This window comes from Triplophysa dalaica, chromosome 12 (genome assembly GCF_015846415.1).
Source record: "Triplophysa dalaica isolate WHDGS20190420 chromosome 12, ASM1584641v1, whole genome shotgun sequence".
Classification (NCBI taxonomy): domain Eukaryota; kingdom Metazoa; phylum Chordata; class Actinopteri; order Cypriniformes; family Nemacheilidae; genus Triplophysa; species Triplophysa dalaica.
The window spans coordinates 19,281,446-19,299,920 of record NC_079553.1 but is presented as its reverse complement, the minus strand read 5'-3'; the positions used below and the strand labels follow the sequence as shown (position 1 = coordinate 19,299,920).

At 39.2% G+C, this 18,475-nt stretch overlaps 1 protein-coding gene across 7 annotated transcripts in view; it reads left to right on the top strand.

The window, feature by feature from the left end:
* arhgap33 (Rho GTPase activating protein 33) overlaps nucleotides 1-18,475 on the top strand; it is a 40,179-nt gene that overhangs the window by 251 nt on the left and 21,453 nt on the right. For 2 of the 7 annotated variants that reach the window (XM_056761692.1, XM_056761691.1), the window contains exons 2-5: nucleotides 10,316-10,384; nucleotides 13,704-13,738; nucleotides 15,828-15,919; nucleotides 17,065-17,149. In XM_056761692.1, coding sequence (XP_056617670.1) covers nucleotides 10,316-10,384; nucleotides 13,704-13,738; nucleotides 15,828-15,919; nucleotides 17,065-17,149 — 281 coding nt within the window. Of the gene's footprint in view, nucleotides 1-122; nucleotides 1,171-10,315; nucleotides 10,385-13,703; nucleotides 13,739-15,827; nucleotides 15,920-15,979; nucleotides 16,816-17,064; nucleotides 17,150-18,475 lie in introns of those variants that run through there. The other 5 variants (XM_056761694.1, XM_056761695.1, XM_056761693.1 and 2 more) reach the window with 5 other exon arrangements.

Genomic DNA, 18,475 nt, shown 5'->3' with positions numbered 1-18,475 from the left:
TCCTCTAATGTTTTTTATTTCAGTATTGATAATCCACGGCTGTATCTCCATGCCTTCCTTTTGTTTTCTTATAAAGTAAATTCATTGTCATATAGCCTATATTTGATGTCGCATTAATTCATGTTGTGTTGGTATTTGAGAATATTATGGGGTTCTTTAAGGATGCTGTTGTGATAATACAGATATCAGAAATTCAGATTTAATCTAAATTTGTACGTATCCATGTAGGATGCTACAGATGTAAAAGCCAGTACTGTGTACATTCGTTACCACATTAAACATGGTATTACCATGATATACATCATGGACCAAAAAATAGTCCGCCATTCAATTTTTGTCCCAGCCTCATAATTCCCCAGAAACGCTCATTTAAAGTTTGTGGTAAGTGTATAGACACCGACCGACATATTTCTCTGCCTCGTTTGTAAATTCGATTGGAGGATGATCTCGCGCCTCCGCCCAGTGATCAGCAGCGCGAGCCTTCCTTTTGTCCGACTGGGCACCTCAGTGGAACACTCCATTCAGAAATAGGGGTACAAATGTTCGAGCGTGGGATTGTATACGACAAACAGAAAGTATATAACATCCATCGAGACTCAATACACATAACAGCGCCCTCAATGTTAAAAGTGTATCGATATATGTCGTAAAAAGCGTCTTCGATAGCGGTTAGGCCAACCTCGGGCGACCCCATAAGTTGTTTTGGAAGCGTCGAAGAGACCCGACAATTCTCACAGCAGTACGCCAAGAGATGGACGGGAGAGCGTACGGTACGGGCACGCGCGGACCCCGTGGCTGTTACGGGGAGTCTGATTGCTCACAGACGGCTTTATTTGAGTCTCATGCCTGAGGTGTTTACCGGATGTCCGTTTGTATCGATGCGGGATTGTTGGAGTTGTTTCGAGAAGTGCAGGATCTATCTTCCTCCTCCCTTTTCCCCTCCGCCTCCTAGTTTCGCTCTTTTGGGGGGTCTCTGGTCTGACGGCTCTCTGAATTTTTGGACTCGAGTGGCGCTTTTTCACGATCCGGATCGCGAACGTATGATTGATTGCAAATCAAACAAGGATGTAAGGAAGAGTGTTGATGTGGGACGGAACTTTGGAAACGCGAGCTGATCCAAACACGGAGCTCCGCAGGTCACTCACGCCGAAGCTGGAGATAGGCATGGTGGTGAGTTATATTTCTGAATAAACTCTTAAGAGCATGTTACTACAATTCTGCCATCTCAATCATTTCAACTGGCCCCACTATCCTCCCACCAACGGAGTTACTTTTGTGTGGTGTTGTTGCCTTAGTTACAGCATCACATCAGCATCACCAACGCACTGCATGACAAACTGCTATTGTCCCTTATTTTGATTCTGTCTGGTGGTTCAGTGTTTTTGAGGGGAGTTTGAGCCCCTCCCTGTCAGCAGATACCCTTCCCACAAACAGCATTATTCCATTGGGAGTATAGCTCATTTATTGAGTGTGATTTCGTTTTAAATAGTTATCATCTATTGTCATTTATAACAATTTAAGTTGACAGGCATCCGTTGTTTTGGTTGCCTCAAGGAGAGCGACCCTCATCCTGATCAAACAAAGACAACATCCCCTGAAACTCCTTGTCCTCTTTTTAGTGTTCCGAGAGGAAAGATGTAAGCTAGACGCTGCATTTGGCTTACTACACTCTTAAAAATAAAGGTACCTAATAAAAAGTTAAGGACGACCTTTAGACCCCTTATTCTTAGCACCTTGATTCTTCGGAGTGTGTAGCTTTCTTGAGTTTTCGTCTAATTATTTTTTGTTATACCTGACCAGACAGAACTGGTTACTGTTTACTCTCTGGTTTGTAAAATAAGTGGATCTGCCGGATCTGCTGAAGACAAACATATTAACAAACATCTTGGTTTGTTTCAGCTTGGTATCTTAGAAGGGCACAGGTTTGTGTAGGTGCTGAGTCAACATTGACTAAGAGTAGTTAGCCGTTGAAATAGACATGTTGCTTCATTTCCTTTTAGATAACCATCACACAGAGTTACAATAATGGGAAATTGAAGGTTTATACTTGATATATAGCTGTCGAACTTATCCAGCCTTAAGCATCCAGTCTTGAAATAACTAAGGCCAGAATCCTAGAGGAGTTCCCACATTCGTTTTATAGCATAGTCATGGTTCTTAAAATAAGGTACGTATTGCATCTGATCCCTGGCAGGTTTAATGTGGGTGAAGTGCATCATTGTAGTTCAGCAAGGTGTTTAATTACAGCCACAGCATCCCGGTCCGACAGTCTGGGTGTGCAGGAACTTGGCAGTCTGTCCCTTGAAGCTTGTGTCTAAGAGATTTACGACAGAGATTTGAAGTCAGAAAGCTTCTGTTTTCCGGTCTTTTGACAGCCTTGATTTGATTTTCCGTTGCAAACGTTCGTCAGAGAGTGCTGTTAAAATCAATAGAGTTTGACGCTAATGAGATCTTGAGTTTCTTCTAGATGTTAAATGAAGAGCTTTGCACAGCCCATATGTTCAGCTTGCTATCTTAAAGACCAGGGCTGCGTTTCCCAAAAGCATTGTAACCATAAGCTGATTTTAGAACTGTTGTCACCAATGGAGCTACGATCAACGTAGGCTTACAGTGCTTTTGGGCATTGCCCAGGAATTATTTACTTGAATAGCTGATCACGCTAAGAAAATAAATAAGACCTAATGTTTCCGAAGAGCATCTTTGTAGATTCTTCTGAAGAACTGCTCCTTTTAGCTCATTGATAGATGTTTTTGAAACTGATAGACATGTGTTCCTTATCCTTAAAAGAGTAAATCATTTGTGATATTTAAGGTCCTACTTTGGTTTATGGAGTGTCCAACAAGTTTACGTACACTGTGTAGAAACACTTTCATTTTCTAATAATAGGCAGTTATGATTACCTTACTTCTCGACGGACTCTCAAATGATTCGTTTGGCGATTTATCTGTCTAATCCCCTTCTTTCTGTCAGCCTATTATGATCTGATTGGTCACATGGTCTTATCTGGTGTGATTGGTTTACCATTTGCAGTGTTGCAAATGGAACTTAGGTGGGCATTACACGGAGTGATGCAAATCCGAACCGGAATTAAAATCAAAACGACAGAAGACTCGTTCACGGGATGCAGGGTCGACTCGATTTTTCCATAGGCAATCACTTTGTTATTCGTTTACTTTTGGCCACACACAGCAACATACGCACTGCATGAAATGTAATTTTAAGGAAATTGTAATATTTACTCTTAAAATAAGCCTTAAAAAACGACCGTGTTTGCGACCATAAAGGAAGGACCAAATTTTAGAAAGCCTATCAACATACAAATAAAGAACCCCACACGAAGACTTGAATAGAGCATCACATGTTCATAACCCCCGAAAGAACATGCTGCCTGCATCAGAAAGAGCCGCGTTACGCAACCTGCGCCTCCATCTTTCACTGGCACTTGGGCTGCTGCAATTACATAAAGAACTCTTGGACGTCTAAGAGAGAGAGAAAGGGTAGATCTGCATAATGCCTGCCAGTCTTCATTTACATCCGTATCTCATCTGTTTCCTGTTTACCGCTCGAGTCGTGTGTCTCTCAGACACTTCCCTCCCTCCTCTTTTCTCCTCGTGAAAAGGTCGGACATCTGTCTAATACATTTGTTTTGTTTGTGTGTTTCTCAGGCGTATCTCTTAAAGAAGAATGTGTGAGGTTTTATGTGAAGGTGGTGCTTCATGGATTTTGAAGTGGTGGCTGATGATGTGGTAGTATTGCGAGGGAGGCAATGTGTTGTGTGGAATCTTAAAGGGATAGTTCCCCCTAAAATGATAACTTTCATTTGCTCACTCTCATGCTTGTGCAAACTAGTACATACTTATTTTTTCTGCTGTGGAATGGAAAATATTTTTAATTTGTAACTTTTTGACTGTTTTGGAGCTAAGTAGCCCCTAATCGCTGTATATTTTTAATGTATGAAAAAGAGCAGAACTTTCTCATGAACTTTCGTGTTGTACAGAAAAGGTCAGAATTGGTCATCAAGTGAATTTTTTGTTCTGGGGAAAACTGTTTATTTAAGGTGCCGTACAACTTGGTTTCGAAGTCCCATAAATCAGTGGTTCTCAAACTGGGGGCCCCAAAATGCATAGATTTTGTGTAATTTTTGGAAGAAATTTATCGCAAATTTTATAAAGTCACATATACGAAAAATAAGCCCAACAACCAAAATAATTGATGTTCAGGCATTGTAAAACTGATTATGTTTTTGGATTAATTCAAATACTAATGGCGCTTTTCCACTGCATTGTACCGTCAGGTTTATTTTGACATGGCTCGGTACAGCTCATTTCACTTCGGCTCAGTTTGCTTTTCCACAGCAGTTTAGTACCGCTTCAATGTAGTTGGGGATTATAAACTACGTTTAAGATTATAAATCTTTATTTGGGCGCCCACAAAGTAATGAACCCTACACAAAAGGGGCCTTACGACTAAAAAGTTTGATACTAAAATCACTGCCATAAATCATAAATTGAACATCTCTAAATCTAAATATGACTGGCAGTCATTTTAGTGGGATTATAATAATATCTTTGATTAATTTATAGTCATTTTGTATGTTTTACATGGATTTTGAAAAAAACATTTAGGTCCAAAGAAAATTTAAGAACAAAGTAAATTTGGCGCTTGAATTGATGGGTTTGTGATGATGTTTTTCACATACTCGTGTTCTGTGGGACATCTTTTGCATTTTCTGGAATGCATGAACACACCTAGAAAAACCTCTGTGCTACATGACTATAAATGGCTAACATATAATGTAAAATCGTTATGTTGCTCCTTTTTATGACCTGTTCTTGAGCAGCTGTGACAATGACCTCATTCCCAGACTTAGATTCGAGTTCTGATGCCCCCGACTCTGATGCCCTTGACAACGATGCCCCTGAGGCAAATAACAGAAGAGTCACAGTTCGCCACTCAAGTCGTCCTCCTCTGCCAGCCCTTTTTTCTCATAGAAATTTCTCATGTTTATTCAATCGCTGTGTGTGTATGTCATTATGAAAAAACACCTTCCACTTCGCTGCTGAATGTGACTGGTTATTTTAGAGATTAACATGTTAAAGATCAGTGGTGATGATAATGGGGGCTCAGGGCTGGTAAGAGAGTTTTGTGTTGAATATTTTCAAGCTAGAAAACAAGTAAAGATTTTTTTTAATTGGACGATTTGGTGTTCTGCATGCTGATTTGTGGAAGTCAAGCTGTATTTATGACAAAATACGGCTGCCTTCACCATGTAACATTTTATAACAGCGCAGATTGTTTTGTATGGTGCATAGCAGCGCTTTATTCACTTGTCTGTGGTTTTAGCAAAAAACTGAACAATTTCAAGTAACAATTAGTACACATTTGTCATTTTGTTCTATAAATCAAAAAGGCATGCAAAACTGTGCCATAGTCATGACTAAAGCGTGTTATAAGGCCATGGCATGATTAGGACCACTAAATAAATGTGAACTAGATATTGCCCTGGTCGTGTACCCTTGTTCACTTGCTGCTCACGTAGACTCTCTTCTATGTGGTGACATGTTGGTGGCTTTATGCTGTGGTTTAACTATAGTCATCAAATAATGATTCATAATGCACTTGAGGTCTGAGCGTTTGACATACACAGGAAACGGGGAGCTTTTTTGGTCTTCTCACAGTCACATACTTTACGCTCCTAAGTTTCAGTTCGAATCTCTCCGATTGCCAAGGCAACGCGTTTCCCATCACGTCATAGCGCAGCTCGTTTCTGTTCCTGTGTTCTGTGTGGAGGAGTTTCACATTCCTCTCTGCACTTCATTTGTCCGTGGTTTATTTTGAAAGAATGAAGTAAAGCAGTCGCAGGTCCCATAAGCAGTTGCTTTGAACCCGTGCCCAGAGGAGCCTATATGCCAAAACAAATGGTCTGTGCCCACCCCCCCATCACCACCACCAGTATGAGCCACTGTGTGTGAGCTAACATGGTAACTTATATATTATAGCCTGCATAAAATACATGAAAAGTTTATCAATAAACGGTTTGAGTTTGAAAGAGTTTGACGCCAGTATGTTATCCGGGGGCAGACATTTATCTTTCCATGGAGAACCATAAGAGAGTTTTCCATGTGGACTTGATAATTTGAACCTATCTAAATGTGTTTTGTTGTATTAAAGATGATTAGATTAGTTGTTCGATCATATTAATGACAACCGATTAATAATATTACAGAATATGTACATCCCTTGTGCAAATGCAATCTTTCTGTGGTTTTCAGTCTTTTATAGACCCTGTCGAGTATGCACAAACTCTCTCACGCAAACAGACAAACGCTTTGTGCAACCGCAGCGAACTCTTCCTCTGTAACCTCTCTCCATCATTTCCTCATCAGTTTGTCTTCTTTTCTTCCGTCGTCTCTCACGTGGCCCCAGCTGGGAGGCCGAGAAAGTATTTAGTATGCCAGCAGCGGCCCTCAGCCTTCCTGCCTCTCCATAGAAAGCAGGACAGAACATTTGTCCAGCGTGAGGAGGGGGGACATCACCACAGTGGACTGTGAGAGCAGAGTTTCTAAGTTCCGCTCCAGGAATGTCTGCGATTCATTTGACCTTGCTCATTCCTAGTCCGCAGTTGTCCCCTGGCGTCCCAGACACATTCTGCCCCATGCTAGCGTCCTAAGGGAGTCTAGATGGAGGTTTGGAAGCAATTGCTTTGCCGGGTGAGCATTCTGCATTTACCGTGGGGATGGACATGGATAGTGGTAGCTCTATGAATGAGGTCTTTCGAGCGCTGGGGGTTGGGTGGGATCTTGAGGAAGAAGTAGGGGGTTCCAGGGTCCTTTAGATGCCGTGGGTGAATGGGAAGGCCAAGGCAGCTTTGTTCTGGGTGGAGGTCGAAGGGCCGTGAGGGAGAGTGGAACAAAACAGAAATTTACAGGACCGCATGAGGTGACGTGGGAGAGGAAACTTACAGCCGTTCAAGACTAAAAAACAAGAAAGGTCTGTGTGAACTTCAGAGCCCTTTAGTGCAGTGGCTCTCAACTGGTGGCGAGGTCTCTTCATGAACGGAATGGATAAAATAATGCATATTTCAGGGACACTTAGGTGACGGCCGTAGTTTTTCACATCTTCAATGTACGCAGTATTTAAAAAAAAATTGGTTTAACTCTGGTCTTTCACTTTCTACTCGAGCTTAACATGAACAGTGTGTAAACTGATGGCATTTTATTGTTATGGAAAACGTATTAAATTGAGTTTTGCTTTGCATCAGGTGATCCTTCTTTGTGTGAAACAACCTATATCCTGTTTCACAGTGGTTAAAAGCCTGTTAAAGGGTAACTCCGGCACCAAAATGAAAATGAAATACTCTAGTAGTTTATCATCAGTAGGACCTCCATTTTTCCCAAAAACGCAAATAAAGGTAGTTATGGAAGCTTTATGACTCCTGCTTAGATTGCAATGCAACCAATCTTCAAAGCGCTGAAAGTGCGTAAAGTCATCGGAAATTGTCCATGCTACTCCGTTGGTGATGAGGATTCTTTTGTGCGCAAACAAACAAAACTAACGATTATATTCAAAAACTTCCTGATTTTGACGTCAGTGCATCCGGTTTCAGCATTGCTTGACGCATGCGCGTTCTGACATAGAGCCTGTGCATTCAGAAAATGCATGAGTCGAGCGATGCCGTCACCAGATGCAGTGTAATGTGGCTTGTGTGTTTGTTCCCGATGCAATCTATAGAGGAGTCAGAAAGCTTACAAAGCGCCCTTCATTTGCATTCTGGGTAAAAACAAAGGTCCTAGGGATGTTAAACTATTTGAGGAGTCATTGATGGCAGAATTTTCATTTTTGGTTCTGGAGTTCCCCTTTAACTTCTTAAAAGTACCTTGTAGTTTCATGAGCTACATACAGCATGTCTGATCATTTGATTTTTTACAATGGCATAAATATCTGATACCATTACTGTTCTGTGGTACCACCACAGTACTTTTTGTAAGCAAGAATATCTGGGCCCACTCTGGTACGCCATCCTTTAACTTCCACTCTTATCTTGCCTTCTAATGGTCAGCAGGTTTTCTGTCCTATGAGCTTGGAAAAAAGCTGCTTAGTCTTGGAGATTTAGAGGTGGGGTTTTGGGGAGGTGACTCTCCAAGACGATTGACAATAGCCTCTTTTGCTTGACTGACCTTATGGTTGCTCGTCCATTATCGTGTTTTGAGGTCAGACCAGAGACACCCGCTGTGAGCAACAGTGAAACAGAAACAATAAACTTAATGGCCAGTTCCAGTCGATGATATCGCAGGGTTGTGTTTTTGTGTCCTTACTACTGTAACCACTGTCAGACTCTAAACACTTTCCGCGTTTTCTTCACGTCTGTCCTTTAAAAAGATAGTTAAACAAAAAATGAAAATTCATTCAAAATGTATGCACCTTCACATCATTCCAAGCCTGCGAGAACACTTTCTTTCTTCTGCAGATCACAACAGAAGAACATTTTAGGTAACCAAATAACAATGCCCCCACTGGACTTTCATTGTATGGACACAAAACCACTGACACATTTTGTGTTCCACAAAAGAAAGTGGCATATACAAGTTTATGAACAGCATGATGGTGAATAAAATCTAATATTATTTATTCATGGGAATTTAATGCATTTAATATTAAGCATGTCGAGAAGAATACATATGGGGCGTTAATATGCATAAATGCATCATCTTTACAGTGAAAATGACAAGAAAATTCAACGTTTTTATTATGAACATTAATTAATAAAGATTATTATTATTTTTATTAAAATGTAAAAAATTCTTGTCCTTAATATGGATTTTATTTTTATTATTTATGTACTTGTTCTGTATTTTAAAGCTTAATTGAACATTGAACATAATTACAAAAAAAGTTATATATTGTTATAGTAAGTTCTATATTTAAGCAATAAATAGAAAATCAAGAAACCATAACATCAGACAATGTAACATCAGATAATATATATCATAAGATGTCTGTTTGTAAGGTCAGATTGCATTGTGTGTTCGTGTGTGTGAAGCTACTCTCAGAAAGCCCAAAGAGAGCAAGATAGGATGTGATGAATATAGCGCCTGTGTGTGACCCATTTTGTTCAGTGCACCTACAGGCAGACTTCACTGCGTGTGCTTTTACTGGATGCTTGTGTGTATGTAGGGTGGCCATTAATACGACAACCACACAAACTCCCACAGACCCTGTGTGATGCTTACGCAAGCACAACCTACTGATGTTCAGTTGAATATGTTTCTCTCTACATCTATCATGTCTCTTTATTTAGCTTCCACGTGGTTTCATCCTTCACGCACACACGTTTTGCTTTTCTTCATGGTCAAAGGCTGGCTGTTACTATAGAGACGCTGCCCACATGATGTTAGAGACTTTGACAGCAGGACTTCTGTATTAATCCTCTCGCTCTTCTCCGTATCAGCAGTTCGGGATGTTCAAATGACCTCGGAAAATTGTAGTCGAGACAACCGCTAGGAACGTTGCTATGGCAACTCACAGCCTTTGCTATGCACAACCATCATACAGCCATGGTAAAACCATGGTATTTTGGTGTATCGCATGGTTCTGAATGATTGAATACCATGGTATTACTGTAATGACCAATACTTCACACAAGTGTGAATGCTTTAAGATACACAAGTTTGATTAAATGCAACATTGCATTGTCAGTGTTGCAGTATGCAACGACAAAACGTCTGCACCTACATTTGTGTACTTGAGTGAAGTATGATTTGGCTTAAAATCTTTGCTTGATGGCTGAACTTTTTTCCACAACTCGCACAAGACAAAGATCGCCCCTATAAAAACAAACACCATTCCTACATCAACATGTTGTTATGGTTGCCGAATACTCTTCATACCGGAGAATTCCAGCCTGGAGATCTCATAGATTCTTCACACAGTTTTCTCTGTATGTTTACTGCTGTCTGCAGTAAGATTGACCTCTTTAAACAAACAGACCTTCACATCGTGTCAGCGGCAATCACAGAATTTATAGGATTTTGATATACAACATGCTTAAAATATTTAGTGCACATTTATATTGTTTCTCTCTCAACAAACAAATTCTATCATCATGATGTCATAATTGAGTTTCAAACATTGAACTATAAAGAGAAAGGTTACAACTTTCATCTCTCCATTTTAGTTTTCACAAACCCTCTTGTGTTTCCATCTCAGTTATGCATCTTCATAATCCTCATACGCGTTTAGTCTTTTCTTTTCATGAGATTGTAGCCCAGATTCAAGCTGACATTAAACAGCACTTATTTTCCTTTTCTGTGTCAAGTGTCGGGACCCCAGTGGGTTCGGAAATGTGCCATGTTTGTGAGAGCCATGAGCCTGGCAGACGTGACTGGTAAGTGACGATGTGCAGCAAACTCACCTCATGCAGGGGATGGGATCAGTTCTGAAATCCTTGAATTGACTATTATAAACAAAATCCTCTGATACTTATGTATTTGTTGAATATCAGGAATTGAACCCATCCCTGCCTGTAGCTTTGTCTCTGTGCATGCAGTGTCTTTGTGTTCATGTTTTATATATATTTTTTTGTGTGCATGTTTTTGTGTTGTAGTCGCTTTGCATATTTGGTCTTTTTGTTTTATGCTTTTTCCGACCTGACTAGCTTTCTTTGTGAATATGGATACAATTTTCGTGAGTCATCACATACAGCTTGAGTTCTGTTCAGCAAGTTGTTGGATGTGTGGACTGCGACATGTTGGACAGGATGCAAAATCCTGATGTTTACTTTGAAAAGAATAAACATCGAACCTTAGGTTGGATTTTATCTTCGTTGGAAAATATAGTGTTTGTTTTGAATGAAGAGATAATGAACGGGGTCAGCAGATTTTTTTAAATGTCCGCTTCAAATAAAAATAGGTTATATAATATATTAATAAATGGAATGTTTGAGTTTTATTTTATTGTAATATTTTAGTTTTTTGGGGTAACATTATAATATTACAATATTTTTTAACATAAAGAATTATTTAATTTTATTGTAATATACTTTAAAAAAGTACTGTAAAATTATATTATATTTTTGTAAAATAATGTATTATTTTGAGCTTCATTACTTTTGCATCTCTTTAGCCTTTTCTATTTGAAACACAAAATGTCATGTAACTTTATGTACTTAGCTTTACGTATGTTGAACAATTGTTTTAGATTTGAACAATTCATTTATTTTATCTTAACTTACTTTCATTTAGTTGTTTTATTATTTGAGTATATGAGTTCACAAGTGAAACCACATACAAGTGTAAACCGGAACACTTGGCCACCCTAGATTACAAATGGCAGATCAATCCCAAAATGCCCAAAAAGCTGAGGAGAGAACAGCTGAAGAGCTTCGTCATACGAGCAGCCCCCCTCCCCTCCTATGAACAGCTGAAGGAGTCTGGCCTTAACCCAGCGTTCTGATCAGCACATCAAATATTCAACAGGTACCTCGGAACGTGAGCGTTGCGTGTCTGAGACTGTACGGAAGAAAGAAGAGTTAGACTGGTATGCGAGTGAAGAACCGGTTTGCGCTCATGGGAAATTTCAAGGAAAGCCCACTGTTTCACACGTGTGCTTGGAGGGCTCTAGCACGGAAGCTGAAGATGTTTAGGGATCCGACTCTAGTCTGATCCGCCGGGCTCGATGAAAAGATGACCTTGAGAAGTGATGACAGCTATGGTTGGACACAGTTGCAGCCGGTTCTCAACTCGTTGACCTCATAAGATCATCTGTATAAAAGACAGAGATGTTCAAGAGGAAGAGAGTGCTCAAGGTACGAATAGGAACATTCTTGTTGCGGAAATATTTGCTAAGTGCATCCCGGGTTCAATTAAACTTACTGGCTTGGAAATGGATTCTTGGCTTGCATGTACTGTACTGTACGTCTTTAAAGCTCAAGGTTTAAACAAAACAGGCTGTCAAAAGCAGCCTCTTTTGTGCCCAACAGTGTCTGTCAGAGAAACATAAGCCAGTCATGGAGAACGCGTATGATGTTACAGGAGAGGCTGCGTGGACGAGCAGTTTTCCAGGGTTTTTTACCAGCTGGTTAAGAGAGGGTTTGGTGCCGTAGACTTGAACTGGGTTTTTGTCAGCACTTTAAATGTCTACTTTTATCAAAGAGCATTTTGCATGTTTCACACCTTGAGTTCACCTCAGTTCATCCCGTCTGCTGTGACGTCTGTATGACGGCCACCAGGTGCTGCGTTGATTCGGTCTTCTGTGAATTGTTTGCTGTTAGTTCTCAGGTGAGGTGGCCAGGTGTGTTTGCATGACATCACCATGGCCTTGCACAACTTGCTCCTGGAAACCAGCTGCATTTACCGTAGCTACAGGGTGATACCCACCCATGTGGATGAGGAACACTTTAAAGTGTAGTTATTGTTGGAGTTTAGAGATCCAGTTTTATTTTACTTTCATGGCTGGCTAGGTGTGTCTCTGTGGTTCTGGTAAACAATTAAACTAGGACTGTATGAGGGTTTTGTTTATTGATGCAACAACTTGTTGCAGTCATGGATATTTGTCTCTGATTGTTTTGCAGTTGTGTCTCATATATTCTTTTCTATTCTTGATATTTAAAGCTTTAATAATGTTTAATCCATTTAAAGGGATAGTAGACCTGGAACTTAAAATTCTGTTATTATTTACTTACTATGAAGTTCTACCAAGCCTGTATACAACTCTTTGTTCTGTTGAATTTAAAAGATGATATTTTGAAGAATGTGAGAAACCAAACTGTCGGTAGTAAATTCATTTCCTTCTATGGTGGTCAATATTGCCCCAGACAGGAAAGCATAACTTAATTTTTTAAAGGAATAGTTCGCCCCCCAAATTTTATTTTTCCTAATTTGCTGACCCTCTATTGTGACAGACCTGTATAAATTTCTTTGTTTTGCACAAATAACACAAATAAAGATATTTGAATGAAAGTTTTGGGTCACCATTGTCTCCCATAATCGGACAAAAGACTGCTATGGGAGTCCGTGGTGACCCAAAACGGCTTAGTTACAGACTTTCATTAAAATATCTTAATTTGTTTATTTCATTTTTGTGTGAACTAAGTTTTGAATTTGTTTTATTAAAAAGTTTTTAGAACACCTTGCATTGGTGAATCATGCACAATAAGCCGGCCCGCATACAGTTTGAATTAGGAATCTTATTAAATTCAAATTTGGGTCAAATTTGATTTCATATTGTAAGTTAAAAATAGGTTTAGGAGTGAATTGTCACTTTGAGCAGGATATTCAATAATGTCCTGAAGTTCTACCACCAAAGTACAGAAGGTTTCTTTCTCTTTAGGATTCTTGCCACAGAATGTGGTTTTGTATAAAAATGACTAATTTTGTCACTCCAGTTACCATTTTCAGCCTCTGCTATGCACAGCGGTGTATTCCTGCTGATTTATTGGGTTTTTGTGAAAATGACTGTGTCTTGTGTGTCTGTGTTGTCAGCTTCGCCTCTGAGAACTGCATTCTGCAAATCCAACCACGATATTTGGTTGTAGGTCATCTGCGCTTTTGCTTTGCACTATATCGTTAAAGCATAGACCCAGGGGGCATTATTATCACTATGATTGTATGAAAATAGGTGTGGGATTATTTATTTGTCCGATTGCTTGACTGTTATAATGTCCATTCACGTGAGATGTACTTATGCATTACTGACCGTTTCTAAAGGTTTCTTTCCCAGAGGAGAGCAGCTGGCTTTAATGGTAAGTGTGGCCGGCACCTCTTTCCTTCCGTCCTGCCACGCACATAGTCCTTAAAGGGCCAGTTCTCCCAACATGAAAGATTCTGTCATTTATTCCCCTAATCCAGCTTCTCTTCCCTTTATTCCCTAATGTTGGTACAAAGCTGTATGACAGATTTTCTTCATCAAGTAGAGCGGAGGAATGAATGTACTGGTCATTCTAAGCTGTGTATTGAAAGTAAACGGGGACTTGTTGCCTGAGTTATATGGACTGTATTAAAAACAAAAAAATATTTTTGCTGATATAAAAATAGTTGTTTGCACTTTACAGTACATGGTTTTCTATAAAAGAAAATCAGCTTTTGACCTGAATGATTGCGCGTAAATGATTTTCATAATGGGTGAACTGTGCCTTTAAATCAATCTGATCATTTTGCTTCTAAAGTGATTGCCTTTTAAACTGAGCTGGCTTTTCAATCTCTCAAAAGAATCAGAATCGTATTGGGTAAATGCTCCCTCAATCCTGTGTTTGAAATCACCCGTGATTGTTTGGTGCTGCGCAAAACTAAAGGAGGACAGCAGATATCTGTTCTTCCCCTGAGGGGACCGGGAAGTGCTGTCTCGCAACCAAATGCTCCCGTGGCAGCGTTTCCATCGAAACTGCCTGTCAGGTGGATGAAACTCAAACAGTCATCATGACAGGGCCGCTGGTATCCAGAACTAATAAGCATGACTGAAACATAATTCATTGGAGATTTCATTCATCATAAACCGGTGTATGATAAGATCTTGTTTTAAGTCCTTGAGGGCTGTTTTGGAATTCTTTAAAGACCCCATGAAGTCAAAACAGGGAGGTTTGTCCGTTTTGTGTTGGCTGCATATGTTGGTGTGGATAGAAATAACAGATGATTTAAATTAAATGGCTGAAACAAACGGACACATCAAACATTAAAGATGAAGCGTTTAACTTTTTCACTTCAAACATCACCAAAGTGCAACTGTGTCATTGGTTGGACAAACACACCAATTTCGTCGCAAGCTCACGCTATTGATTTAGGCTGTATTGCTGTTTATGATGTTAATGAAAAGACTTTGCACTGATCATCTTTGTTTCTATTGTTTAATAGCTTGCTATGTCTAGCTTTTCTTTTAAATAAGGCCGAGTGCTATCTCTATAATATCAAACTGCTTTCTGCTTTGGGAGTTAATTCTGAGTATGATTTGTAATCAAAGAGACCTACTTGAAAGTGAGTCAGTGAATCAGATTTGCGAGATCACTGCTGATTTGACGTCTGGGATTTGTAGTGTATCTTCTCCATATGTGTGTGCGAGCCATTAAGTAAGACCTAACTTTTCCGTTTTGACTGATTTGTGTTTTCTGGTTTGTCTTTTTGAATTTTGACTTGTCGTTTTGTTTTCTGATTTGTTATTTCGTTTACCCAATTGTCGTTGTGTTTTGTGGTTTGCAACTTCTTTTAGATTTGATATTGCGTTTTCAGATTTGTGGTTTTGGATTTTTAATTGTGCTTTCAAATTTGTTATAGTTTTGCGATTTGTTGTTTTGTTTTGCACTGAACGCCCACCGTAATTAAGGGCTCATTGTATGAAATTTAGCGGCATCTAGCTGTGAATTTGCAAATTGCAACCATTTGTTAACCCAGTACGGTGGCTGAGACGGAACTAAGATGTCATCATGTTTCCGCCTCTTTGCTGAAGAAGATAACATATTTTTGAAAAGTACTCTGTAGAGGTGTTTGTCCGTTTTGGGCTAATGTAGAAACAACATGGCGAATTCTATGTAAGCGGACTTGCGGTCTATGTAGATAGAAAAAGGTCATTCTAAGATAATAGAAACATAACACTTCATTATGTAAGGTCTTTGAAGACATAGTTATGTATATTTTATTGCATTTCTGTCAATAGATCCTTCCAAAAGATTACACACTGGATGTTGTGTCCTTGACTTGAGTTGATGCATTGTCAATCATGCCTTCATAAGATGGATGAATTGGGTGGCTGGTGAATTGTATTGTTGCATGATCATGAACTGACATTTTTTGATTTTTTACCTCTCTCCTGTCCCATCTTACATTCCCTACTCTGTTCCTCAGGCTCGGAGCACTGATAATCTGGACAGTTCTGGGGAACCTGGTACCCGATCAGTGGGCACCACTGCTAACTTGAAGGGGAAGATGAGCAAAAGGTGAGGAATGTGTCAACGTCTATGTTTGATTTTTAGAAAAGTGCAAGAGAAATTCAGTGAGATGCTGATGTAGTGTACAGTATGATGCAATAGGTATGAAAGCAATGTGACCCGATTTGTGAAAGCAAACGGCTGTTGATGGGGTGTAGTGTGGCGGAAGGGAAGCTGATAAGTGTGGGTAGATATTATAGATGTGGGAAGGTAAATTTAGGTCTGTACTTTATTATTTGGAGTTTTGTTTGTGACTTTAGTGAGCAAAGCTACGTATAGTGCATTTGAAGTACATTTTTATTAGTATGTGACACACAACCTTTTGCGATGCTAATGCAGTGTTTTAGCACTTGACCTACAGGAGCACCACTTAAAGGTTTAGTTCACCCAAATATAACAATACTTTAAACATTTACTTCCCCTTATGTCAAACCTGACTTCCTTATCATTAGCAAAACACAAAAGAAGATATTTTGAATAATGTTGGTGACCATTGACTGCTGAGACCCATTGACTGCTGAGACATTTCTCAGTATATCTTCTTATATGTTGCACAGAAGTTAGTCATTTACTGGTTTTGAACAACATGAGGGTGAATAAATGTATAATAACATTATCATTTTGAAGTGAAGTTTGCTATCCCTTTAATATAGTCGTGTTGCTTTTGGTATATTTGCTTTGGAACATGAAGTCCAACTTCAGGTTTGCATTGAGCTCTCAACACACAGTAAAACAGGAAGAACCAAGTTTTACTTCCTTCTTCTCGGTCTGAAAAACCACATAATAGGATGCAAAGTATCTGTGTTGTGTGAAGTGATATTGCTAAAGTACTGAGAGCTGCCCTGGACTGTTTTTACATACTGTTTAACCTTAAAATATATTTTTTTGCAAGTGCCTAAGGAAATGTAAGTTGCGCTTTTCTATGCAAAAACTGTTATGATGCTATAGCATGTTTTATATGGTTACCATGTTTTATTATTCCTGTGCTTGGTTGCTAGGGTGTTGTTAGGGAATGCTGCTCATTCTGATGTAATGTTGATGTTTGTTTGTTCATATCCTATGCGCATGCTTGACTGACACGTGTAATGTTTACACTGTGTACACTGCAGGTAAGTAGCGTGTTAACTCGTTTGGTGATTTGGTTGTTGTTCCAGGCTGTCTGTTGTGAAAGGTCACTTCCCCAAGCTTGTTGACTGTGCCCATTTTCACTATGAAAACGTGGACTTCGGTTCATTAGAGGTAAGACCTTCTCTTATTTATCCGAGTCTCTCTTTATTATCATAAAAATGATATGAGATGTGTTTTAACTCTGTATATTTGTTGCATCGTTTTGCATGAAATGTGATATTTGCGGAATAGTTTGGCTTTGTTCCCATTCCTGGTGATGTGTCCTGCTGTTTGTTGACGACATTTATAGCCAGCTATGTTGGAAACTGGCAGGTTCACCTGAAACTCTTACCTTTTACTCACTCTCAATTCATCTCAGATGTATATGACTTCCTTTTTTCAGCTAAACACAAACACAATTTTTTTTATAGAAATGTGTGTCACTACATGTCCATCTATAGATGTATTCATTGGATACACGCGCCTGACCAAAGTTAACTTTGAGTCTGTGTTTGGTTATAATATAACCATTTTTTTCTAGATTTAATTCATATTTTATTGAATATTAATTGTATTAAATTAAATCTACTCAGCAGGTATAGATTTTTTTGCATTTTGCGGAGGTCTACCGGAAGATTAGTTTGGGCTACATAACGTCTGTTTATGTTGTTGGAGCTTAAACTGTCTACACATCGATTATATAAGTGATCCAAATGTGTTTATAAATGTAATTTGAAGTTCTTCAGAAAGAAAACAATTCATTCTTGAACTGATTTAGCAAAACTGAAACCAAAACAAAAGCACATAGTTCAAATATGGCGATGCGTCGATGATTTTTATCTCTAATTGGCTCCCGATGTGTGGTAATGAGATATTATATGGCAAATATTTACAAAACTATTTTGCATGGATTCATAGACAAGGCTTAGCCTAAGCCAGGACTACGCCTTTATTAAAGCAACACTGGGGAGTTTTTCGACCTTAAAATAATCTCTCAAAAATTATTTTAGTGGTAGGACAACTCTTAACTGAACAAATTTTACTGCGGCTGCTACCTAAGCACCCCTCTATCGCCTGAAGTCACACTTGCGATTTTGGTGTGCGGGTAGGTTCACAATGTGATACGTCACATTTACTTCTAGCCTGTGTGAAGTTAGCCAACAGTTTACAATAAGACGATAAAATCTAGTTCAACGCAAGTCTCCAAACCATCACCATGGCAGAGCCAGCAAAAAAACTGAAGAAAAGAGAGAGAGTGATCGGACACGAAAGCCCGTACACGAATCAATATCCGTCACAAATTTAGTGTTATGCTTGTAAATGATGACTACCAAACCACAATAATTGTTTTATGGTCAAAAGTTTTCTGATTCCTTAGTTCATGCACCCAGACTAATGTTACCTGTATCTATAATTACTACGCTGGGCACTATTCCCATAGCCTGTAGAGTGCTAGTT